Source organism: Rissa tridactyla, chromosome 1, assembly GCF_028500815.1.
Source record: "Rissa tridactyla isolate bRisTri1 chromosome 1, bRisTri1.patW.cur.20221130, whole genome shotgun sequence".
Lineage (NCBI taxonomy): Eukaryota > Metazoa > Chordata > Aves > Charadriiformes > Laridae > Rissa > Rissa tridactyla.
The window spans coordinates 11,917,990-11,942,907 of record NC_071466.1 but is presented as its reverse complement, the minus strand read 5'-3'; the positions used below and the strand labels follow the sequence as shown (position 1 = coordinate 11,942,907).

General features: G+C 49.4%; 3 protein-coding genes and 1 pseudogene across 3 annotated transcripts; 2 read left to right on the top strand and 2 right to left on the bottom strand.

Annotated features, from left to right (window-relative positions):
- The window catches only part of LOC128902432 (olfactory receptor 51E2-like), a 107,676-nt pseudogene extending 97,445 nt beyond the window's left edge, over window positions 1-10,231 (top strand).
- On the bottom strand, window positions 1,796-2,755 carry LOC128906736 (olfactory receptor 51H1-like). The gene has a single exon (XM_054194544.1). It carries the CDS (start codon window positions 2,750-2,752, stop codon window positions 1,796-1,798), a length of 957 nt encoding a protein of 318 aa, XP_054050519.1. The 5' UTR covers window positions 2,753-2,755.
- A 2,959-nt stretch (window positions 10,232-13,190) lies between the features above and the next one.
- On the bottom strand, window positions 13,191-14,228 carry LOC128902427 (olfactory receptor 52K1-like). Its single transcript, XM_054185439.1, is given in 3 exon segments — window positions 13,191-13,722; window positions 13,724-13,904; window positions 13,907-14,228. Coding segments are annotated over 3 exon segments (1,035 nt in total).
- A 6,697-nt stretch (window positions 14,229-20,925) lies between these two features.
- LOC128913267 (olfactory receptor 52K2-like) lies at window positions 20,926-22,038 on the top strand. Its single transcript, XM_054210472.1, has one exon. It carries the CDS (start codon window positions 20,926-20,928, stop codon window positions 21,922-21,924), a length of 999 nt encoding a protein of 332 aa, XP_054066447.1. The 3' UTR covers window positions 21,925-22,038.
- The last annotated feature ends 2,880 nt before the right edge of the window (window positions 22,039-24,918 follow it).

The following is a 24,918-nucleotide window of genomic DNA, read 5'->3' as shown; positions in this document are numbered from 1 at the left end:
AGTCGATTCACAATTTCAGCAGGATGTGCACAAATTCCCTGTCTGCAGACTTCTACTTTACAGACCCTTGGAAAAATACAGGAGACACTTCTGGCAGCTTCCCAGAGTCTGCACGTTCACCCTTGATGAAAAAAAAAAAAATACCCAGACACCATTTTCCCATAACTCTCATGCTTGCCAAAAAAAAAAAATGCACCTAACTCCCTTTCACACACTGACCATTTGGATTCTCCACAGCAGCACCTAGGAAAGCCGGGAGAAGCTCTTAGTACATTTTCCAAAGCAGCTTTTGGAGCTGTAGGAGAGGGTGGCAGGGGGAAGGTGGGAAGCAAATAAAAATCTAAAGAGAAACACCAATTTGTTTCTCCCTACCAAAGCTCTCCAGCACATCCCTGCAGCATGCAGCATCTCCCAGTTTGCTGGACCTGCTAACAGACGGGTAGGGCATCCCGAGGTCCAGTCCCGGTCCTCACCTTGTAGCTCTTCTTTGCATGGCTGGACACCCACCCTGCCAAGTGCCTGCTCTGAAATCGGGGGTTTCCTCTGCCTTCATCCCTCCCCAGCACAAACGCTGGTCGCAGCATCACTGCAGCACACTCTCTCCCATGAGACAGGGGGCTGCTGCCCCTTCACCTGCACGGTCGTGGTTTCTCTTTCTCCTCCTTTTCACCCTGCTCCCTCTTCCTTGAGCATTCAGCTGCTGGGATGAGGCGAAGGCTGGGTGGGCTGAGACAGCCCAGAGGAGGAGACCAGCCCATGAGGAAGACTGAGGGCACTGATTTGGGGTCAGAAAGGAGCAAATGACCCTGCAGACATGACAGCGACAGGGATTTGGCTTGCAGGGAGGATTATTTTAGGCAATGACAAGGGTGGTTACTTGGGAGGTAGATTGCCTTGAGACGGGGTGGAGGCTCCTCTAATGACATCCTGATGCTCTGGAAGGGGCAGCTCAGCCAGCCCCAGTATGCAGAATGTCACTTATACATCGCATGTGTCCCTAAGGAAACGGGGCAACACAGAAATAGTGTCGCAGGATATGTTTGGATTGCGTTGCATGCCCATTGCACCCTATACCTCCGTGCCAGACCGACCTACCCTCGCTTGAATCCAAACCTGGGAGGTGGGGAAAGATTTTTGTGATGTTCCCATCAGTTAGAGGCAGAGCAGATGGTATCATGAGACAGTAAAAACCATACACTCCCCTTGCAGACCCTGAGACTGCGCTCAGTTTTCTGGGTTTGTGTCCTTAGGTTACAGTCCACAAGCCGTTAGTTCCTGTCTCCATACCTATAAAGATGTGAATCATAATATTTTTACAATGAAAGTGGAGGAGCGTGATGTGGTCACATAACTCTGGGGACTGACAGCTCCATATAATGGACCAATATAGGGATATTGTAACTAAAAGCACAAGTCTGGCAACACTGTTTGCACTTCATCAGAGATCAAAACTGCTGTTAGCAGTGAAACCCTTGACGAAAGCCCGCTCTCAGCAGCCTTGTCTCTCCCCACCTGCAGGGAGGACAACTTAATCACACGGCCACACCAGCTCTGCCCTCTTGCAGACTTTCTGAGAACTGGCGCAACCCAAATTGAGAGGTGGAATAATGTGAATTGCCATAATCTATCCCTCCATGGAGAGTAAAAAAGCTGTATTGCAGAAGAGGTGACACGTTTCTCCTGGAAATTGAAGGAGCATGAGTGATTTTCCCCAGGAGACGACATTGCCCATAAGCAACCAGTCTGGAGAGGAAAGGAAGGAGGAGGCTGGCTCTGGGGCACTGCCACTCTGGGACTAGACCTGCTGCTGGGGCACTTTCCGGCAGAGCAGGATGAGGATCCGCCTGCGGATCTGCTTGGTTTTCCAGCTGTACACCAGCGGGTTCAGGACAGGGGGCACCAGGAGGTAGGCATCAGCCAGGAGTGTGTGAGCGAGGGGGGGCAGGTGCTTCCCAAACCTGTGGATGATGGACAAGCCAATAAGCGGGATGTAAAAGATCAGGATGGCACAGAGGTGGGAGATGCATGTGCTAAAGGCTTTGGCTTGTGTTTCCTGGGATACGATGTTCAAGATAGTCCTGATGATCATCGTGTAAGACAGGAGGATGGTCAGGGAGTCCAGCCCCTTGGTGAGTATCACCGCGGTCAGCCCGTACAAGCTGTTAACCTTGACATCCCCACAAACCAGCCTCAACATGTCCTGGTGCAGGCAGAAGGAGTGAGACAGGACATGGGACCTGCAAAAAGGCATCTTCTTAATAAGGACAACAACGGGTAGCACCACACAGATGCCCCGCATGAAGATCACCCCCCCTGCCTTCATTATCAGGGAGCTTGTCAGGACAGAGTTGTAGTGCAAAGGGTAGCAAATAGCAACAAAGCGGTCAAAAGCCATGGCCACCAGCACCCCAGACTCGATGGCAGAGAAGGAATGGATGAAGTACATCTGGATGATGCACGCCTCAAAACAGAGGGAGGTGGACCCGAACCAGAAAATGGCCAGCATGGTGGGCAGGGTGGAGAGAGACAAGCCCAGGTCTGCCAAGGACAGCATGGAGAGGAAATAGTACATCGGTGTATGGAGGCTGTGGTCTGTCTTTATCATCCAGAGCAAGGTACAGTTCCCCAGGAGCATGAGGAGGTACAGGCAGCAGAGAGGCAACGCCATCCAATAGCTGCTCATCAGCAGACCAGGAATGCCGGTGAGGATGAAGGTCAGGGGACTGGACCCAGTCCTATTGGAAGATGACATCTCACACACTGATGGTCCGAGGGTCTGGAAATAATAGTGTCTTGGAATAAAAGCCCTGCTATAAGACCCCACACAACCCAGATACAACGGTAGCTCTTGAGAGCTGAGAAACCCCTGTACATAGCTGCCCTCATGCATATCCATCACATCAACCAAGGAATGATGATGATAGGACGAGGGGGGAAGGGTTTTCCACTGCAAGAGGGGAGATTGAGCTGAGATCTCGGGCAGAAATTCTTGGCTGTGAGGGCGGTGAGCCCCTGGCCCAGGTTGCCCAGAGAAGCTGTGGCTGCCCCATCCCTGGAGGGGTTCAAGGCCAGGTTGGCCGGGGCTTGGAGCGACCTGGTCTAGTGGGAGGTGTCCCTGCCCAGGGCAGGGGGGTGGAATGAGATGATCTTTAAGGTGCCTTCCAACTCTAACCATTCTGTGATTCTATGATTCTATGAAAAGCCACAGTGGACCAGTCCCGGGGTCACTCTCTAGGCTGTACATAGCAGCAGAGAACGAGGAAAGAGCAGTGCACCATTTAGTCCCCCCTAGTTGTAGACCCCAACATTTAATTACCCAGATTTTCGGGACATTTGGTGCTCAGCCCTTTGGGAGGTGCCTGAAAGCTTCTCAGTCTCACAGGCAGGACAAGAGCTTGGGGACAGAGTGCTCCTGCTTGGGTGAGGAGGAAAAGTGGGATGGAGACCTGGAAACCAGCCCTGGGAACAGCAAGAGAAGCAGCACTGGCCGTGCCGGTGCCACCAAGGCTGAAGCACCTGGATGGGAGAGGGAAGTAGGGATGGAGAGGGTGAGAGACAAAGGCAGAGAAAGGTCAATGTTTGTGCCGGGCTGAGTGTGGTCAGACCACAAGAGATAACGTCTCACTCTGAGGTGAGAAATAGCCCCATTATATGTGATTCTGTATCGATTTATTTCTTCCCTTTCTGTTTAAGTATGGCAAAATGTGTAACGTTTTAGGGAGCTTTATCAGCTAAACCTGCAGGTCAATTAACCAAACTAACCCTGACGGAAGGAAAATAGATTTGTCCTTTACAGCTGCCAAAAAGGTTAAATGGAAAGGAAGAAATTCGGAGGCTCAAATAAGATCGAGCACCTGAAGTGGTGGTTCGTCTGCCCGAGGCCATTAGAAAACCCAACAGCAAACACCAGGTCTCCATTTAAGCACTCTGGAAGCCGCCTGCTTTGCTGGGCAGCCTCACCACCCCGGGAGCACGAGCCGTCAGCTGCGACACTCAGCAACGGGGGGCTGGGGCACGTCGGGGAGACTTCCAGAGAAACATTCCAAACGGGCTTCTCTGCAAAACACGGTTGAATTTAGTGCATCTTAAAAGCACCAGCTGAGCCGCGGTCACAGCAGCGCGTCCTCGCCTCTTGCCGCAGCGGATCAGGGAAAAAGTGCATGTCTCTGTTCAGCTGGAAATGAATACGTTTTGCGTAACTGAGGAGCACAAATTGGTTGAGGTTTGTCCCAGAATCTGTCTGCACGCGCACGCGCCCTCAGACTCCTATCTGCTATCAGAAAAAAAAAAAGAAAAAAAAAATCAAGTTTTCACATGGCTAAAGGGTCAGGCCTGAAAGACAGTGGGAGAAAAGAACTGGGATGGTGAAAGAGGTAAAGGAGGATGTACAGAACCTATAGCTGAGGAGCTGAAGAACCCCCTTGGCTCCTGTGGGGAGCAAAGTCATTATAGAAATAAACTTATATGTCCTATTCATGTAGCACTTGAGAGAATGAGGAAATTTTTTAATTATTGATCAAGGTCAATTTTTAGGGTGGCTTTTCATATCACAGCATCATAGAATCACAGAATGGTTTGGGTGGGAAGGGACCTTAAAGATCATCCAGTGCCACCCCCTGCCCTGGGCAGGGACACCTCCCACCAGCCCAGCTTGCTCCAAGCCCCGGCCAACCTGGCCTTGAACCCCTCCAGGGATGGGGCAGCCACAGCTTCTCTGGGCAACCTGGGCCAGGGGCTCACCGCCCTCACAGCCAAGAATTTCTGCCCGAGATCTCAGCTCAGTCTCCCCTCTTGCAGTGGAAAACCCTTCCCCCTCGTCCCATGGCTCCCCTCCCTCATCCAGAGTCCCTCCCCAGCTTTCTTGTAGGCCCCCTCTGTATCAAGCCCGTTGTATATATCAGATGGAAATTAATATTTAACAGAGCAATTTGCCATCTTAGCACTTTTCTAATATGCTGGTTTGTTCTTTTTGCCAGAGACTTCTATAAATTCTCGTTTTAACGCAAGCCCTCAAACAAATTGTCCTTGCAGGGGGAGAACATCTCAATCCTGTCATCTTCAGGCAGCCCACCCTGTACTTACCCCCGGAGACAGCAGAGGACAGGGCTGGGGACTAGGACCAGCCCTGGCTGTGCACAGTGCTGCAGGCAGCACCGGGCAAAGAGCTGGAACGACGTATTTAATCAGCCAGAGCAAACCCCATGGGTCTCACCCAGGGAGTCACAGCTGATTTCTTTGCTCTTCACGGGGTGTGAGCCCCATGGGACTGTACACAAGTAGGCTTTCCTGTCTCTGAAAAGATGGCAGAGTGCAAAAATGGGGGTGAAGGCAGCTTTGGGGCACTGGCTGTAAAAAAAAAAAAATTTACAAAAAGTGTGTATTCAGAAAATTCCACACTTTTGCCCTGCTCTGTGAAACTTTTGCATTCTGTAAAGTGAAGACACCCAACCCTTGTGCCTTCTATGTCTTCTACCCCCCACCCCAGGGTGCCTCCGTGCAGCTCCCCCCTTTATACATAGGTACCTTTTATATATGTATATTTGTATGTGCATATATCATATTTAGATAGATAGATAGATAGATAGATAGAAAGAAAGAAAGAAAGAAAGAAAGAAAGAAAGAAAGAAAGAATACAAGGAAACAAGGACAATAAGAAAAATCCCCCAAAGTTTCCCAAAACCAGCCCAAGCCAAAAGAACCAGCCAAGGGATTCATAATCAGAAACTTTATTTTGAGAATTTTTTTGATTCTGTGATGAATTTCACATGGAGATGGGTGGTGGTGGGATACAGAGATGGTGGGTGGTGTGATGCTCCCTATGTCCATGGCAGTGGGGAGCTTCCAGCTGCCCGTAGGACCATCATGGGGTACAGAGGTGGTGGGTAGTGCAGAGATCCCTTTGTCCGTGACTGTGGGGAGCCTCGGGCTGTGTGCGTTTCCTTACCCTTTGGTCAACATCCTTGTAGAAAGCTGTGACACTCTCTGGCTGGTGGCAAGGAGGGAGGGGACAAGAACTTGCCATGGTCTGATGGTGTCCATGTGGATCAGAGGATCAGAGGAACTCCTTGCTGAAGGTTGCTGTGGATTCAAATTATTTACTTGAGTTCGAAAGGAAATTGGGAGAGTCTTGAAGAGGGATTGCTGAGGGCTGCCTAAAGCAGACCGGACCCCTCCTGAAATGAAAACAGCAGGAGGCTGGAGGAGAATTAAGGGGCATGGTCAGCCACCCCTGGTTTTGTTCCATCTGCAGACTTGCTGAGGGTGCACTCTGCCCCATCAGCTGGGTCAATAATGAAGAAATTAAACAGTACTGGTCCCAGTATTGACTCACTAGTCACACTAGTGACTGGCCTCCCACTGATGACGACCCTTCGAGCCGGGCAGCTCAGCCGCTTTTCTCTCCTGGGCCTCAAGGAGCCTGTCCAGGAGGTGAATGTTTTGGTGAGGTGGGGAGAAAACCAAGAATCACTTCATGGTGCAGAGCTGCGTGCACAGGCAAAATCACCTGGAGCAGCTGGGTTCTTCCAGCAACGGTGCTCTGCCCCCAGGACAGGCAAGGGTGTCCTATAAAACAGGGCAGCCTGTGGCTTGTCCCTTGTCGGCAGCACTGAGCCTGGCTGGGACACATCCCTGGAGGGATTTAAAAGTTGGGCAGACGTGGTGCTGAGGGACATGGGTTAGTGGTGGGTTTGTCAGTGTTGGGTTGATGGTTGGACTCAATGATCTGAAATGTCCCTTCCAACCATAGAACCAACTTTCTATGATTTTATGATTCTAACTGACTTAAGCCTAATACACAATGAATGGAAGGAATCTGTCTGAACTGTTCTGCAGTGGGAAGTGCAGGTCTGTGGGTGCCTTGGGAAGCCCTTGGGTTTTGTCTCCAGGATCTCCTCCATCGTTGATGCGTGACTTCTCTGTTATCCTACAGTCTGGTTTTATCTGAGGTTCCCTCTGCCATCTGCAGCACTGCACTTTTTGTGATTGTCAGGATTTGCCCCGGCCTTACCCCAAACTGTCGCCAAATACCAGGAGCCTGAGCTCAGATGCTGAGTTGCTGCAGCGTAACGAGCTGTGGGCGTCAGACGAGCACGGTCACTCCTCGGGGCTGTGTTCCCTTCCAGACATGATGTAGTTCAGCTCACAGTGAGCAAAGCTGAAGCCAAGCAGAAGTTCCCAGCATTTTCTGGGGGTTAGAGCGGTCCCTCTGACACTTTCTGTAGCTCAGATGATGCAAAATACCCTGAGAAAGGCTCTGACTGCTTTGCTTGTCAGGCAGGTCTTTGTCAGGACTGTGGGAGGAAAGAAACTATTCCCAGATGGCATTTTGTGAATATATTTACCAGCTTGAAATTTCCCTGTTGTTGCCATAGCATACCTTGTGCCCCCGCTGAGAGCGTGGGGTTGGGAGATGCCCAAATTGACAAACTATACTACGAACACAGAAACTACAGGATTTAGACTAAGCAGAAACATGCTCACTTTGGACTTGGCAAGGCAGTTTTTTACCATTACCTTCGAGACTTCTGCTCAGTGTAAGATAACGTGTGTGCTTGCAACGGGACAAAGCATTTGCCACCACCTCCTTCCTCCACAAACACCATGTGTCCATGTCCGTGACGGACCCCATCAGGAGACCTTCAGGCCTGCAGATGGTTTCAGCTGTGGCAACAGTTCAGCGCCCAGCACAAAGGGGTGTGAGTCTGTGAATGCTATTGCAGGTGGTAATAGTGTAAGCTGGTCCAGGATTGTGCTGGGAATTTGAAATACAGCAGCGCTTCTCCTTTCCTGCTAGAGTCAGTGCAAATATTCCACTGACTTCAGAGAGGCAGGGCTGAGCCTGAGCCGGGAATTCAAAGCAGGATACACTGATGCTTCTCTGTGCTTCATTCTTGCTTCTAAATTCTTGTTGCCGACTATAATAGCATAGGTGATAAATATCATTCTTCAGCTCAAGGCTTAGGAGCTCAAGCAAATCTGCATGGAGGTCATGTCAACATTCAAGAACATCAACTTTAGTTAGCGTTTTTCCCCCAACAGGTTTCCCAGGGTTGGAAACTTCTCGAAACTCTGTCTGTCTCCCTGTGAGTCATGGCAACGCCTCCTCATCTTCTGTGCAGTGAGACAGGACCAAAGCCCATGTACTATTTCTTGGCGATGTTGTCCATTGTTCTGTCTGTCTGTCTTCAGGATATATAGTGCTGGGCATACTCTGGTTTAAGCACCGGGAAGTCATCTGCAATGCTTGTTTCCCTCAAACTTTCTCATCCACTTAGTCTTGCTCATGGAGATATCTGTGTTGCTGATGACGGTCGTCAGTAGCTTTGTGTCAAACCACAACCCCCTGCAGCGCAATCCAGTCTTAATCACTTGAGGGATGACCATGGTGGGACGGGTGTTCGTGTCCTTGTTGTGTCAGGCGGGAAAGTGACAGTGTGTCCTGGGCTGGATGCTTGGAGGACTGCAAAGAGGCAAACCCACAGAAACTGGGACGTAGGTTGTTATTTTTTAAAATTATCTATTTTAGCATCGGCCCCTTATTGTGTCCCACTGTGATGTGCATTGGTGAAGTACAGAGCAATTCTCTGGAGGTCTGTCCTTAGCCTGGGCCACAGACCCAGCCTGGTTGGGACACCAGGGGAAGGTGGACATGGAGGATGCTCTGCATGGGGCAGGGCAGGGTGTAATGGCAGAGAGGTGTTTGGGGCTTAGAGGCGTGGAAGAGTGAGGATTTGGGAGATGGCTTACTGTGTAAAAGGGATGAAGGAGGAATAGCATCTTCAGAGGGTTTGTGACGTTTGATCTGCGGTTGAAAGCAGGATGGTTGAGGGAAGTCTAGATGAATCACCCCCTCACCATTGCAGGGCAATGGCACAGGACAGAAAAGCAGAAGGGAGGATTTTGCCAAACGTAGAAATTGCTCAGGTGGGTTACAGGGAGCAGGTCACCATTAGTACCTAGGTGATGTCTCATTAAGGGCAATTATTTTAAAAAATAATTATTTTTCAGCAGTGAGGACCCAACTCTGCGCCCCAAACAGCAGTTCAGGAGGGTACAGCAAAGGGGATGACTAGTACATGAAGTAGTCCTGCTGACCAACTCATCCCAGTTGCTTCAAAAGTAGACGATAAATCACCCGCAGAATGCTCGCCTGCTGCTGGTCCTGTGGGCTGTATCAACACTGTACCAAGAGTTACGAGTCCAACTATTGGTCTCTTTGAGTCTTAAGCTGCTTAAGGGAGGGATTGTCCCTGTTGAGGGAGTATTTCCCTTGGCAAAGAGATTCTGTGCGTGGGTGTGCCTTCTTAATGTGTATGATACCTGGTGGGATGGAGTCATGACGACAAAGACAAATTCTTCTCAGTGGTATCCAGTGAAAGAACAAGAGGCAATGGGCAAAAACTAGAAAAAAACAGGAGATTCCAATTAAACAGAACAATTTTTTTATTTTTTTTTTATGATGAGGTTAATCAAACACTGGCACAGGTTGCCCAGAGAAGCTGTAGGGTCTCCATCCTTGGAAAAATATAAAACCAAGGTGTACACGGTCCTGGACAACCTACTCCGTGTGACCCAGCCTGAGCAGGGAGGTTGGACAGGACGATCTCCAGAGGTCCCTGCCAGCCTCAGTGACTGTGACTCTGGATAGCACGTACAGTCATTTCACACTGTAAAAGCATTGCTCTGGTGGCACTACAGTGCAGCTCTCATGTTAGTGATGTATTTTCAGTATAAAAAATAAACACACTTAATGTTCCAAGACTGACAGAGCACCACCTGGTTCCAGAGGAGAAGCAGAACCAAGTCCTACTCTGCCCCTTCCCTTCTGCAGTCACACTCCTGCCTGCACCAGGACGTGATGAACCTGGCCTGCGCCAACACCACCCCCAGTGTGGTGTACGGCCTCACCGCCATCCTGCTGGTCATGGGGTTGGATGCCGTCCTCATCTGCCTCTCCTACATCCTGATCCTCAAGGCTGTCTTGTGGCTGGCATTGTGGAAGGAGAGGCTCAAGGCGTTCAGCACCTGCGTTGCCCATATCTGCGTGGTCCTGGCCTTCTACATGCCCCTGATTGGGCTGTCCGTGGTGCACAGGTTTGGGAAGGACCTGGCTCCACTGGTGCATATCACCATGGGGAACATCTACATCCTGGTGCCCGCTGTGCTCAACCCCATGATCTACGGGGTGAGGACCAAGCAGATAACAGAGGAGGATCCTGATTTCAATTAAAATTTCTGATGACAGAACTGCCCATTGAACTGCACCCAGCTCTTGACTTTTCTTGACTTGGATTGGTAGCTTTGGGGATGGGGAATGTGCTCCTTCGCTTTGACCCTGCAGCAAGCTGCCTTAGCCCGTGGCAGGCTCTCAGTCACTATCACAGCACAAATAACAATAATTTATGACTGCAAACTGATGAGCAAATATAATTTGTGCAACAAGCACTAGTACTGTAATAAAAGGTTACACAAGCTCAGGAGGTTGATGGCTTTATGGATGCAGTCAGGGCCCTTCAGGAGCTAAGATTTATCTGGGACTTGTTCCTTTCCTTGCAGTGCATCCCAGAATGGCGGTGAGTGAGACAGACAGAGAGACACTACAAAACATTTTCATCTACTATTAACTTTTTCACTGGTCGTCTTCTTCTTGCATTTATTCACTGCCTGTAATTTAGAAAATTATTTTTGGAAGGAACAGATAAATACCGCTTTGTGGAAGCATAAATTTCTAGCACAAATCTGATTAAGAGCTTCATTTTCTGAATTTGGAACAAATTAATTCATTGTCCACACAGCACAAAGCAAGCCAATATTTGTAAATTGCTGCTCAAGATATTTTTCGGGAGGCGTACTGGGTGTAGGTGGTAAGATCTGGGTGGCGGAGGGGGGTCCGGGGGTGCCCAGGAGGGAGGTGCGGGGCTGTCCTGCGCTGGACACAGATGGTTCCAGCTGGATCAGCATTAGACAGTGCACCGAAGCTGAGCCAGCCAGGGGAGTTTGTGCTGCCTCTGTGAAAACATGTTTAGGAAAGGTCAGAAAATGTCTGACTGAGAAGGGAGAAGTGAACAAAAAGAGTGAGGAACAGCAAGGGGAACTTCAAGGTCAGAGCAGTAGAGGTGCTTCGTGGTGGTAGAAGAACTCCCACTGAAGGGACTGTGGGCTGTGGAGGACCCACACTGGAGCAGGTACAGCCCCAAAGGGACTGCACCCGTGAAGAAGCCCATGACAGGTAGACCCTGAAGGGGTTGCAGCCTGTGAAGGACCCACACTGGAGCAGGTACAGCCCCAAAGAGACTGTAACCATGAAGAAGCCCATGACAGACAGACCCTAAAGGGGTTGCCATCCATGAAGGACCCACACTGGAGCAGGTACAGACCTAAAGAGACTGCAGCTGTGGGTCAGACGATGATGGAGAATTGGAAATGAGTGAGAAGGAAGGAGTGACGGAGAGAAACTGCTGTGTACTGACCCTGACCTGCACCAGTCATCGCCTTGCTGAGGGGACTGAGCAAAACCCGCGGTGATGACAAGGAGAGGAGGGGAGTCTGGAGTGAAGAATTGACTGGGTACCACTCTGATGCTTTCAAGGACTCACCAGTCATAACTCCAAGATGCCCATTTCTGAGTGGGAACGGGCAGCTCATAGCACAACATCGTCTATGCAAAAACAAGGATGTGCTTTGCCAGAGCACTGCAGTTTTAATGAAACTGTACTGAATTTTACTGTCTCGTTTATCACTATGAAGAATTACAAAAGTTCTCCCATAATCTCTCATCTCTGCTACCCTGGGTATAGTGGTTTCATAAAAAGCTTTGTAATATCCCAAATCACACCCTTCCTTAGATCTCTTATCAGTGGAAGAAGAACTGCTGAGGACAGCTTGGGGGAAGCAAACAGAGACCCCACAAGACCCTGTGACCCTCATGGCAGTGGGGGTGACGAGCCACCACGTACAACGTGAGCTTGCTGGACATGGAGGTTTCTTACCCGCTGGGCTGCGATGGCAAAAGCTGGGTCAGGGATGCAACAGCTATAGATATACCAGTAAAATAGGCCAGACTCTGTTCTTGTGACACATAAATTCATTAGACACTGTGAACAGGAATCTCCTTTTGTAATAGTCCAGATTTATAAATATGCCAGCTATGCAGAAAAACACATTTCTTATTCTAAGACTTGGAGAAAATAAAAGAAGTAGATACATTAATTCAGTAGAAATATTATGGATTTCATTCTTTTTTTTGTGCTCTATTTGCAGCACAGATCTATGAATCAGATTTACAGCAGCCTAGCACATCAATAAATAACTCAGGCAATAGAAATCACGTCTAAGTCATATGAGGACAATCACAACTGAAAAGAGAGCTAAAAAACCAGTGCTCACAAGTGTCTGTGCTCCTCCCCGTGACCCTGGGAGCTGGTCCCCTGAGCCCCCCACTGCAAACAGGGGTGGAGGAAGGGGGCAGTGCTCTGCCTTTGCTGTTGAGGGGGGATAGGGTGCATGCGGAAGGTTTAACCTTACCCTTACTGAGACTGTCCTCAGAGCTCACGCTGGAAAATGTGAGCAACCATCCGCTGGGCAGACACATCATCGGCCATTGCGTTCCAGCCGAAAGGCTGGGATAAGGCGCGGGGCTCCGGGCTGCTGTGCCAGTGCCATGTGCCCGAGGAGCGGACATCACCCACCACCCGTCCCCTCTCCTGGCAGCGAGGGCTAGCATCTTGACCCTCACCCCTCTCCCAGCTGCCTGCCAACCCAAGATGGTTTGGCCCCTCTTTCCCCCACCCACCGCAGTTAGATGGTCCAGCAGCATCCACAGCTCTTTGGAGAGAACCTGCAGGCCATCGGCTCATTTCCTTAGCACACAAAAAGAGAAGAAATGCAGCCTGGGGAGCTCAAACAAGAAGGTTATTTACCTCTGGCTCACTATCAGCCCAAGCCCAGCTTGACGTCAAAGCCAAACTCTCCGAAAATTTTCAAGTTCTGCGTAGGCTGACCTCTGGATGTAGCACCCTCCTCAATCTGCCAAGCAGGCTTTGCTGCTTGCTGCAGGCAGTGATGAGCTGAAATGCTACCGTTTTCAGCACATATGTACAATCCTCTCACAATGCTCAAGCGTCAAACTTGGAAAGATTCAGGAGAAGAGGTGGGTGTTGTTTTAAGTGGATCACACACTTGCTGCAGAGTTATGTGTCCAGGGTTAATTTCTGTGTCCCATCGTAGGCTGCAATTTGCATGTGCAGTTGTATGAATATCCGTACAGGCTCCTGTAGATGGGATATGTGAGAATTTATATTCTCTTGAGAGAAAAATGCAATGAGCACCCGGTCATGGATCTGCTTGTTTTTGACACCATACACCGTGGGGGAGGAAGGGACGTAGAAATTAGCCATAAAGGTGCGCATGTGAGAGGCAATGTGGCAACCAAACCTGTGGATGACTGATGAGGGAACCACAGGGGTGTAGAAGACCAGGATGACACAGATGTGGGAGAGGCAGGTCCCAAATACCTTCAGTCTGTCCTCCTTCAACGCCAAGCTCAAGATGGTCCTCAAGGTCCTGAGGTAGGAAAGCCCGATGAACAACAGCTTCAATTCCAGAATGAAGAGAACCACGATGATGTTACTGACCATGGTGTTGGCACAGGCCAGTTCCACCACCACCACCGTGTGTTTGCAGTAGCAGTGGGAAATGATGTGGGAGCAGCAGTATGGCAGGAGACAGGAGAAAAGGCAGAGGCAACATGAGCCCAGCTGTCCTCTTTAGAGCCAGCAGCCCATTCTTGAGTACCAGGGAGATGATCAGGATGGACTTGTAGCTCAGGGGGTTGCAGATGGCAACATACTTGTTGAAAGCCATGGCCAGCAGCTCCACTGACTCCATGATTGAGAAAATGTGAAGAAAAACATCTGCACAAGGCAGGCACTGAAGGTGATCTCCTGGGCACTGAACCAGAAGACGCTCAGCATTTTGGCCACAGTGGTCAGGGAGACCACCAAGTCAATGACAGCCAGCATGGACAGGAAATAAAACATGGACTTGTGGAGAGATGGCTCTGTCTTCATCATGTACAAGAGGGTGCTGCTCCCAAAGAGGGCTATGGTGAACACTGCTGAATGGGTGGAAATCCAGGGCTGCGTATCTTCCAGCCCAAGGATGCCAGTCAAGAAAACCATGGACGGGGTCATGCTGTTGTAAGCAGAGAGTTTGACGTTGAGAGGCATCCTTTCCAAACTACACATAAAAGTGTCTCTTTTCGATAAAACATAACAGAAAGCATCATTAAACTTTGCAAAACATACCCAGATTGTGCCACTTTCACTGCAACTCCTTATAACGTAGTAAAGTTGATTTTTTATTTTGCTTGTTACTAAAACGTGGCAAGATCAGTTTGTGGGGTTTGTCAAAAAGAGTGTGAAGTGATAACAAGTCAAGAGCATGATCACCATTGTTCAGATATGAAATTCTTCGGTGCTTATTTGATTCAAGACATGTCTCCTTCCCTGGAGCAGGTGGAGGAGGCAGCAGGAGGGCTCCCAGCGCCATGAGTCTGGCGCAGTCCTGGCAGCCTCCTCCAAGGCTGTCTCTGATTCTCCCGGACCCCCTGAGGGCTCTTCTGGGGGGCTCTGCCAGCTGTGCAGAGAGGCACAACCACAGCTGGAGAGCGGATCCCAGGTGAGGAAGACTTCTGGTTTGACCCAGCACAGGCGCTCTTATGAGTTCTCAGGTTAAACTAACTAAAAATCATGCATCATCAGAAATCAAGCTAGGTTTCCATCCCTCAGCAGATCGGGATTTACATCAGGGCTTGGTTCAGACCTTTGCTTTCTTCCCCCCTCGCACAACTCCTGCAGCAGACTCCCTGGGATGACTCACCAGATTCCTGACCAAGCTGTTAGTAAGCAACAGCTCCTCTTCTCCAAGGACCTCTGGCTCTCCAGCCTGCTGAACAGACTTCAGAAGCTGCCCTGCAGCTGGGGGATTTGTAGCCAAGTTGTGTCCTGGGAGGTTTCACAAACCAGTGGGCAATCTTGTGTCATTCTCCCTCTCTCATCTTCAGCTTCAGAAGACCAGGATTAACTCTTGCCTCTCAGAGCTGGAGGAAACCCTCACTGCAGAAGAAGGAAGGCAGGGAATGATTTACGTTCTACCTAAGCTGCTGGCCAGTGTCCCAGCAGACTTTCCCTGTCTCTTTTTACAAAACTCAAGCAATTAATTACTGCCAGCATCTCTGGGAGGCCCATCCAACCACCCCAAGTACCTGGCATTCCCTGAAATTTCTTCTCTAGCTCTACCAGAGGTCTCATCCTGCTGGGTGTGCTTCCCCCACCTTCTGCTCTCAGTCACAGCACTGCGAGCGAGGTGCAGAGACCCCAAGTAGGGTAAAGGATGCAGTAATCACAAAGCAGTGTTCAGAGGGCAAGGTGCTTCACTGGTTCACCTCTGCGTTATCAAAAGCAAGCCTCCACTCAGGTCTTCTTGTTCCTTTTTGCACTGTGATGATGACGAGAGGCCTCAGAGCAGAAAAGCCACCCCATTTCAGGCACACAGATGCGATATCTTTGCTTGCAAAGGATGGGAACCATCTGTTGGATTATGCAATGGGACTGTGTCCGGAGCACCAGGCTGCCTGGCAGGTCCACGTCTGGCTCACATGCTGAGGGAGTCCTGGTGTGAGACTGCAGCTAGGCAGGGCTTTCTGAAGAGGTCCTTTTGAAATGGATGCTGGGTGCCCACCCCAGGTGCTCCCCATCTGTTCTGGCCTCTCCCCATCTCTGCAGTAAGATGTCCCTCGTCCCTTGATGGCCAGGTCAGACTTCGGAGTGGGAGAGAAGCTATCACTTGGCTGTGGAGACCCTGAGACAGGACCCTGTTTGTGGTAGGGCAGGACCCAGAGACGGCTTCCCACCACACCAATGTCTCACCAATGTCTCCATTCCCTCTGATGCTGCAAGAGCTGCTGAAATGATTCTGTGATATCACACATCAAGGCAGCCCCGCGTGCCACATTAGAAGCAGGCTGAAAATAAGTTGAATGCCCAAAGCCGCCTTTGAACCATATGTTGAGAAACATGGGTGCAGGGAAAGCCCAACTGGTGGAAATCCACATCTGAAAGCAAAACATGTCTCCACGGGTGCATGGCCAGGAACAGCACATGCAAGAAGCGGGGACCAAAAAACAGACCGAGGAAGCAAGGAGTTTCTATGGGGAGCAAAACAGTTTTGACCTGGGGATTTTCACCTAATTTAATTTATGACCAACTAACATACACTTTTGATAATTAATTCATGCAATATGGAGAAAAAAATAATTTAAAAAACATTTAGGGAAACGCCATTCCTCCCTCTGCCCCTGATTTTTCATCACTCCAACATCTCTTCTCCTCTGTCCTAGTCTCATGTTGTCCCCATGCATTGCACTCCAGCCCTCCCAGCCCCTTTGGTGGGGTGGCAATGGAGCAGGAGGTCTGGATCAGTGCATGGTGGTTTCCTTCTGCTGGTCCTTTGTCCTTACTTGCTCTCTCTGCACCAGCTGTGGATCACCCATGACCCCTTAGGGCTGTCCCTCCCCCTGCTTGGGTCACCTCCTTCTAAGAACATCTCCAGCCATGCCATCTATTTGTCTGCAGCCAAAATCCCAGCAGAAGCTACAAGACTCCTTAAACTGGGCTTCTCTTTCTCTCCTTGTCTTCCATTCTCTGCAGATTTCTACTAGTTTGGTTGCTTTCTTTTGAAGGACTGGTAGCCCGAGGGGCCAGCACACCTGTAAGTCATTGCTCTTTGTGGCATGTTTGTAGTCGCCAGACTGAAACAGCTGAAAAACTGACATTGATGCCAGCTGCGGGGATTCTCTGAATGGCTTCCTGCCCTCCTTCCCCAGCACTCCTCTCCCTAAATACCATACTGATGGCCTGTGGTTCACGCATGACCTCCACCCTCAGAGACTGCAAGGACAGGGAATACCTAAATTAGGTCCAAAGCATCAACACTCATTTACAAAGCATTCACTGAAGTTCATGGAAGCTTCAGGATCCTCGGGTGAAAGGTGACTTTAAAATTGTACAGCCCCAAGAATCCCGGCTGTTCCCTTGTGCCCCAGAAGGATTGCTGTAACACTGGATCCAGATCCAAAGCCACTTTTACACTGACAGGATTAAGCCTGAAGGACACATGCACTGTTGTGTGTGTACCAGGAGAAGACCTAGTCATGTCCAGAGGGATATTTGCCCACCCAGCGATAAAATCTTCCTGCTTTGTGGATCAAAGATCTGTTTGGCACTGCTTAATGCTGAGACAGACATAACTCATGCAGTGGGAAAGAGGAGTGTTTAAACTTTTAAACTTTTAAACTTGTTTAAAAGACGTTGTTATTCCTGGTTATTCCCAGGCAGCAACTTCTCCTCCATGATGATTAGTGTCTCTGAAGTCCCAGCAGTGACTGATTAGGGTGATCGGGTTCCTCAAGGCATATAGATCGTTCCATGCAGGTCCTTTTGGTAGGTTGAGGAGTTGCTTGGCTGTGTGAGAGCGAAGCAGTACTTGCAGGTGATGTAGGTACAGCCAGGGTCACATCCAAATCCTCCAGGTGAGCTGGGTAGATGTTTGGGGTTTTTTTTTTTATTCGATCTGGTTTTATGCCAGTATTTTTAAGCATAGTGCCAAGGCCTGAGCCAAGTTCAAATCTTAGCCAAAATGAAGTGAATATAAACCAATCTATCCAGAAAAGCTTCTATGCAGATATGCCAAGTGGACTTTTTCTCTTATTGAGTTAATGAGCTACTTCATTACTGCCAGATATCCCACATTAAGTGAATATTGTGGTAGAGAACTGCTAGTCATAGACCTGCAACCTCATGCTTCCTTGCATAAGTTAATTACAACAGTGCTAATTACTTGGCTGCAAGCTGCTCCTTGGTTAAATCAACTTCAAACCAGCTGTAGAGACATAGGTGTAACGTCTGCTAACCCGGTCATCTGGGAAGACCTGCAAGTACCTGGTCATAGCTCTAGTCTTCTCCTTTTTGCTTGCTCAAACCTGAAGAGGATGGCAAACACCGCGAGGAAGGTAATCATTTGTTCTTTATGGAAAGGACAGAAGTCATGAGCTCCAGTGAGATACAGGCTTGGTGCTAGGAAAATGCTCTGAAACGGGTGATTTGGGGAAAGTTTCTGCAACAGGAGATCAGGTCGTGCATGTATCTATCAGAGATTACTTTTGATCTTATACTGGGGAAGGGGTATGGACTGGATCACTGCTCTAGCCCTCTTAAAACCCCAAATTCAAGGGATCTTTGTTTCGGGCTGACCAGGAGTGCTGGGAGGCCATTAGCACAGTCAGATCGGCGTGTGGTTGCAAAAGAAGTTGACTAAATGTTTTTCACAGGCTCAGACTGCGTGGCTGGTAGATTTACAACGTCCGAGAATGATACAAAATATTAAGTGCGTCAAATCTGGTAAATTTAACTATTATTGCTTAGCAGCAGAGAGGCAGAGCTGACACGAATGAGTGAGGAATGAGTTAAAATCTCGGCTTCAAGTACCAGGATCTATTCGCTCCTCACAAAGTCAGGGAAGCATTGCCGGTATGCTAGCAATCAAAGATTTCAACTCCTTTTGCGTTTCGTTCAATACTGAGCATCTCATCCTCTGAGGGTATTTTAATCTGTTTCACTGATTAGAAGTAAATTACAATAAGTTTGCAATAAATCTAATGGGGTACAGCAAGCCAGGTCAAGGTGCCTGGTAATGTCCCCCATTTCTAGAAAAACTTCCGGATTTTGACTGCTGCAATGAGCAAAACTAGCCGCTTTACAAGTTACTAAACTACTTAATTGCAGACAATAAAATTCTATCAGCTTTTCATGCCAAGGAAACACGAAGAAAATGCTCAGAAATTTGTCAACAGACCTGACAGTGCTGCTCCGCGTGAGCAGCAAGAAGTCTGAAAGTGCTGCTCCCATCCCTGTTCTTGCATGTACAACGCAAAAATAGCCAAAATAAGAGCAACATCTTCCTAGCGTGGCATTTGCATGTAGGCTGCCACTGCAGTCGTTCTTGGGGGGTTGGCGGTAGAAGCCAGAGGTCCACGCAGGGCTGGGCTGGAGCGGGTGAGATGAAGGAACAGCTCGTCCAGGTGCGATGCTCCTTGCAGGGCTGGGACCTGGCACTCGACGTCTGTCCCCCTCTGTGTGTTCAGGGTCCGGAGGCAACTATGCATGAAATGTAGAGGACAGCAGGTGTAACGTGGATGAAGCCAAAGTACAGTGGGGACCCTTTGCGTGACCCAAATGGGCTGGTCAGAGAGACTGAGCTAAAGAGGTTTCTTCCTTGGCATTTCACGTGTTTACGAGCACCCAAGAAATCAGCCCCTGCTGAGGGAACTGAACCGGCACGGCCCTGTGAACAGACATGAAAAGGACCCAGGAAAAACTGAGTCTGATGCTTGTTGAATAGCATTAACAATCTTGATAGCTTTATTACCCAAGATGAAGTACAGGTAACACTGCCCAGAACAGTACATGGGATTTGTAGATCAATTACCTCTGACAGAGAGGAGGGAGAGATGGAGGGAGTATCTGCTTTTTTTTTCCAGGCACAGGGTTACAGGATCGCAGATGTGTTTGCCCTTTCCAGATAAATAATTCTGGCACGAGACGCATTTCCTGCTGGACTGGCTTGTGCCAGCTGTGGCTCTGCCTCCCTGAATTTATAGCCGAGGTAGCTGACTATACTGCAAACAGGGTCCTCTTTGCAATAAACTATTATAAATAACGTTGTCTTGGCAGCCTTTTCACAATATTGGCTTTGCAGCATTTGGCCTTACATTACAAATAGCAGTCAGTGAGTAGAAACAGCCTGAAATGCCTGTTGGTTTCTGTCACGTGGAGGACTCGGAGGAGTTTGAGGAGAGATGAAACTATTTAGAGGTCAAGGAAGTCAAATGTCTGGAAAGCCAAGGAGATGAAGTTTTGCCCTTTGGTATGTTGGGGAAAACAGAGGGTAGGAGTGCCTGAGAAACATGCATCTAATTCCCATATTGCCAGCGGGCTAATTTAACCCTTCTGTGCCTCTTTTTCCCCTGGTAAAACAGGGGTGTGCCCCATCTCACCCTGGTAAAACAGGGACAACTCACAGGACTTCTTTCTTTTGGCAAGGGCTTGAGGATAAGGAGGTACAGGCTCTGTGGGAGGGTCAGCGCTGGAAGGGACCAGCGCTGCAGCCTCAGGACGGTTTTGGCCATGACACTGGATTTCCTTCCTAATGCGGGAGTCAGGGATCCTGTAGGTGGGATGCCCGTTCAGAGAGGGACTCCAGCAAGATGGTTTGGGTATATGGTCCAGCAGGGACAGCCCCACAGCTGACAGCGCTGGCCTGAAGCAGGGCACGCAGCTGTGGGATGCACGGGGTCAGTGCTCTGCTTTCCTGGGCATCGTTTCTCACAGCAAAAATGCTCTGGGCAACAAACGTCGATGTTGCAAATATACGTTTGCTGCAGTCTCCCAAGGTGAGAATCAGATGGGGCGCACCAGCCCGGGAGAGGTTGTGTTTTACACCTGCAGAGGTGTGTGGGTGACCAGAATCCTGCTGAGCTGCATCCTCAAAGTATTCTGGATCTTTTCCCTTCTCCCATCTCAGATTTTTGTACTGATGGCAACTAAATGTACTCAACTTCTAGTTTGTAACTCCCAAACTATGGCGTGGAGGGGTGGGGACAACAGCCAGAGGACAGCCCAGCATGGGAGGAGAAGTAAGATAACTCCCATATGTTTGGACTAAGACCATGCATGTTTGCATCTTGCCAATGATGGGACTTGAGTGTACCTGGATAAGAGGCAGAAGGACCTGAGCACAGGTCTGTGTGCCTGAGAAGTGGATGGAGTCCATTGCAGTGCTTGCTACAGCTCTTTCTCCTCCCTGTCTATGCCACCTGTTCCTGTGGCTTCCCTTCCAGCCCTGCAGCAGTGCCTCATGTCCTACACGAATCACTCCAGTCCTTTGTCCTTCATCCTGACAGGCATCCCTGGGCTGGAGGATGCTCAGTTCTGGATTGCCTTCCCATTCTGCACCATGTACTTCATGGCAGTGCTGGGGAAGATCACACTCCTCCTAGTGAATAGAATGGACCCAAGCCTGCACTTGCCCATGTTTTACTTCCTCTCCATGCTGGCTGCCATTGACCTTGTGCTCACCACTTCCACCGTGCCCAAACTCCCGAGCATCTTCTGGTTCCAATCCCATGAGATCGTCTTTGAGGGTTGTGTGGCCCAGATGATCTTCATCTATGGCCTCTACACAGTGGAGTCGGGGGTCCTGCTCACCATGGCCTTCAACCGATACTTGGCTGTCTGCAAGCCCCTGCACTGCTCCACCATCCTGACTGGCCCCACCATTGCCAAGCTGGGTTTGGCTGCTGTGGTGCATGGCATGGCCATCATCACCCCTCTGATGTACATGGTGACCAGCCTGTCCTACTGCGGCATCTGTGTCATGCACCATTCCTACTGCGAGCACATGTCAGTGGTGAAGCTGGCCTGTTGGGACACCTGGCCCAACAGCACCTACAGCATCACGGCTGCCACCACCATGGTGGGCTTAGACTCCATCCTCATCGCTGTCTCCTATGTGCTGATCCTGAGGGAGGTCATAGGCCTCTCCTCCAGAGAGGCTCGTCTGAAGACCTATGGCACTTGTGGCTCCCACGTCGGTGTCATCCTGCCCTTCTACACGCCTGGGCTCTTCTCCTTTTACAGTCAGTGCTGGGGACAGAGGATCCCTGCACATCTCCACATCCTGAGAGCTGACCTCTACCTGCTGGTCCCTCCCATGCTCAACCCACTCATCTACAGGATAAGGATCAAGCCGGTCCAGGAGCGGGTGCTGAGCCTGTTCTGTCAGAAAGGGATCCAGCCCAAGTCCTGACCCCAGCCTATTGCTAATGCCAGGGGGAAGGAATAGCGTTTGGACCAGAAAACAATGGCAGCATGTTTGGTGAGCAAAGAAAAAGCTTTAAAAGCTGTCTCCTGGAAAAGTGGGATGATATCTTCATCGTCTTGGATGAACCCTGAAAGTTGGAGGCACCATGGAAAATTTGACTGGTGAAACATTATTTTTAGAAAGTGAATTCTGCATTCCTTTTCAGAGTGGAAAAATAAATTGTGTTTAATTGTATCTGTATCTGTGGTCACCCTCAGATCTGTATCCCCTCATGACTCTCCTCTTCATCTCAGCTCTTGATAAAAGACTGCTACCACTTTCGAAATGCAATTCTGTTCGTGGATTCGTCCTCCCTATGTATCTTTTCCATCCAATCCGTAACTCTCCATTTATTCACTTACTAGTTTTTAGCAGTTGCCTGATTTTGGTGCTTGGCTATGAGGGGAGAGTGTGGGCTGTCTGTATGCACATTTACGCGTGCACACTCATCCAGATGTTGGCCTAAATAGGTTTTGTTTTCCTTCCAATCCTGTCTTGAAACCTTACCGAAGTATTTGCAGCAATCATAAAAACCCTGCTCACTTGAGAACAGGGTCTACAGGTCACACCGAAACACTCCCGTGTCGCACAAGGATTTGTTCCTTTCGTATTAGACACACCAGCCGTGAAATGTTCTACAAAAATTTTTTCCAATATTTTAATGAGACTTCCTAACTTTCTGTGTTGTGGTGTCTCTTCCCTAAGCATATAGACACCTGTAAGGGGATTTTGAGAAGCTCCAGTTTTCCATAAATCTTCACTTGTCTCTGAACTCCTGTGAGATCCTGCTCCTGGGGTTTGGGCATTTTAGCAAACTGGCTCTTCTCTTTGGAAACCGTGTAATTCTACACGTGTTGCACTGCGTGGGGGTAACACATCGCTGCTTCCCCTGAACTATCGCTCGGGTGCAGCGTTGTGTTTAGGGAGAGCAGGAGTTGTTTGCAATGGGCTGCACGGAGCAGTTGGAGAGTGCAATGGCACGAGTCTCCTTCACTTTCTGCAGATCTCCTTATGCAAAGGACAGGGTGTAAACTAAAAAAAAAAAAAAAGCCTGCGGGGCTGTTGTAGGATGGTCACCTCTGAGCACTGGAGGCAGTGAGCGGGAGTGTGGATTAAAGTAGGGGAGCAGAGAACGGGGACTAAGCTCCTCTGGTTCTCTTCAGCAAACCTGACCTGACTTTAACTATGATGAAAACTCATCTCCTAACATCACATACTGACCTACCATCCCAGCTCTCCTTGTGCCTTCATCCCATGGAAATCAGGGCACAGGAATTCCCTGAGTCTGGTCTCTAAAGGAGACCTCTAAAGGTCCTGCGTGGATCCTGCCCTGAACAAGAGAGGAAAGGAGAGCACTGCAAAGAGCTGTGGTGACCACCGAACTCAAATTGGTGGGTATAAACTCAATTCTTTTGGTGTCTACTGACACTGCTGCCTTTGGGTGCCCTCTGGATTACACAGTCGTATCCCCCACCACGACGACCTCCTTTGGGAACAGTACAGTCTACACAATGACCAACAATTAAAAAACAGCACAGATCCTCCTGCCTGACTCGAAGACCAGACTCTTCCAACCTGGATCTTGTAGTCATGGTTCAAGTTGGGGCTGGAAATTGCCAGTGCTCAGTGCACTGCCTGGAGCCTGCCAGGCAGCAGATTTATTCCCCAGTTACAGTGTGTGCCTCCACTGCCGTTGCCTGATGCTGCCCAGGTAGGACGCGGTGCTCCCAGTATCACCCAACCTTCCCCTTCCCGGGGGTCACCCAGCCAAGCTTGGTGCGGCTCTTCTCATCCCCTTCAGGGAAGCAACCCACTGCTTTCAGCAGCCACTCAGTGCCAGCCCTCTTTGGTCAAGGGGGTTTCAACAGCAAACCCTGGGTTTGCAAATGAAGGAGACTTAGGCAAAATTAGGTCAAAGTGGCCAGAATTGGTCTGCCCCATGATTTCTATCTAGCTGTGCTCTTTCTGCTGTTGCCTTAGAGGATGCAAAGCACAAGTGTGGGATGGGACATCCCTCTCCTGACTGTGGCCTCTGAGAGCATGGAGATAGCCAGGAGCTCCATCTCATGGTCATGCAGTCATGGAAGGAGACCCAGACCTCATTCACATCTGGAAAGATTCAGCATCTGGAAAAGAGGGAGCTGGCAATGCCAAGCTCAGGGACCTGTGTTTGGAAGGGTGGAGGGTCAATGGATGAGGAAGGGTTCAGGCTACTGCAAGGGTTATAAGCACTCTAGGGGATTGGCAACATCATCTTCTCAATTAAACAAACCGAATTAGGAGAGTAGTCAGTAAATGAGCAGGTCATCTGCACACGGGCGTGTGTATTGACTCATTTCTTGAGCCATGAGACAGACACACCAGGGATTCCTCTCAGCAAACTTATAAATGCTTCCACCGCTGAAAGGTGCTGTGTCAGAGAAGGAAGCGACATATCTGGTTGGGAGCAGGGCTGGGCAGTGTCACTCTGGCAGGGGCTGGGTGAGTTGGGTCACCGGTTGGCTTCTCTTGACAAGTCTGCGGCAGCAAGGCAGGTAGGCCATCCATGGGTGCACGGATTTTAAATAGAAGCAGCACAAGAGGATTTGCTGCTGCAGCCTTTTCTTTATAAACTTAAAAAATATATCTATTACAAAAGAGGGGGGGAAAAAAAGAAAAAAAGAAAAAGAAAAAGTGAAGAGTCTGGAAAAGGCCTCATGACCCTCTCTGGTCCCATGGTGCTTGACCACATCCTCCACCAAAAAAAAGCACCATGAATTTTGAAAAAAATCTTAGGCAACCTTGGCTTCCTGCAACAGAAAATTCTCAGACCAGCTTGCACATTGCCATCTCGGGGAGTTTGCTTTACAACTGAATAAATTTAAGGGTAGGCTTTATCCCCAGGCACATAGGTTTTACTCGCCTCCATTCTGTTTGCTTGTTTTCAGGAATGGGAACGTG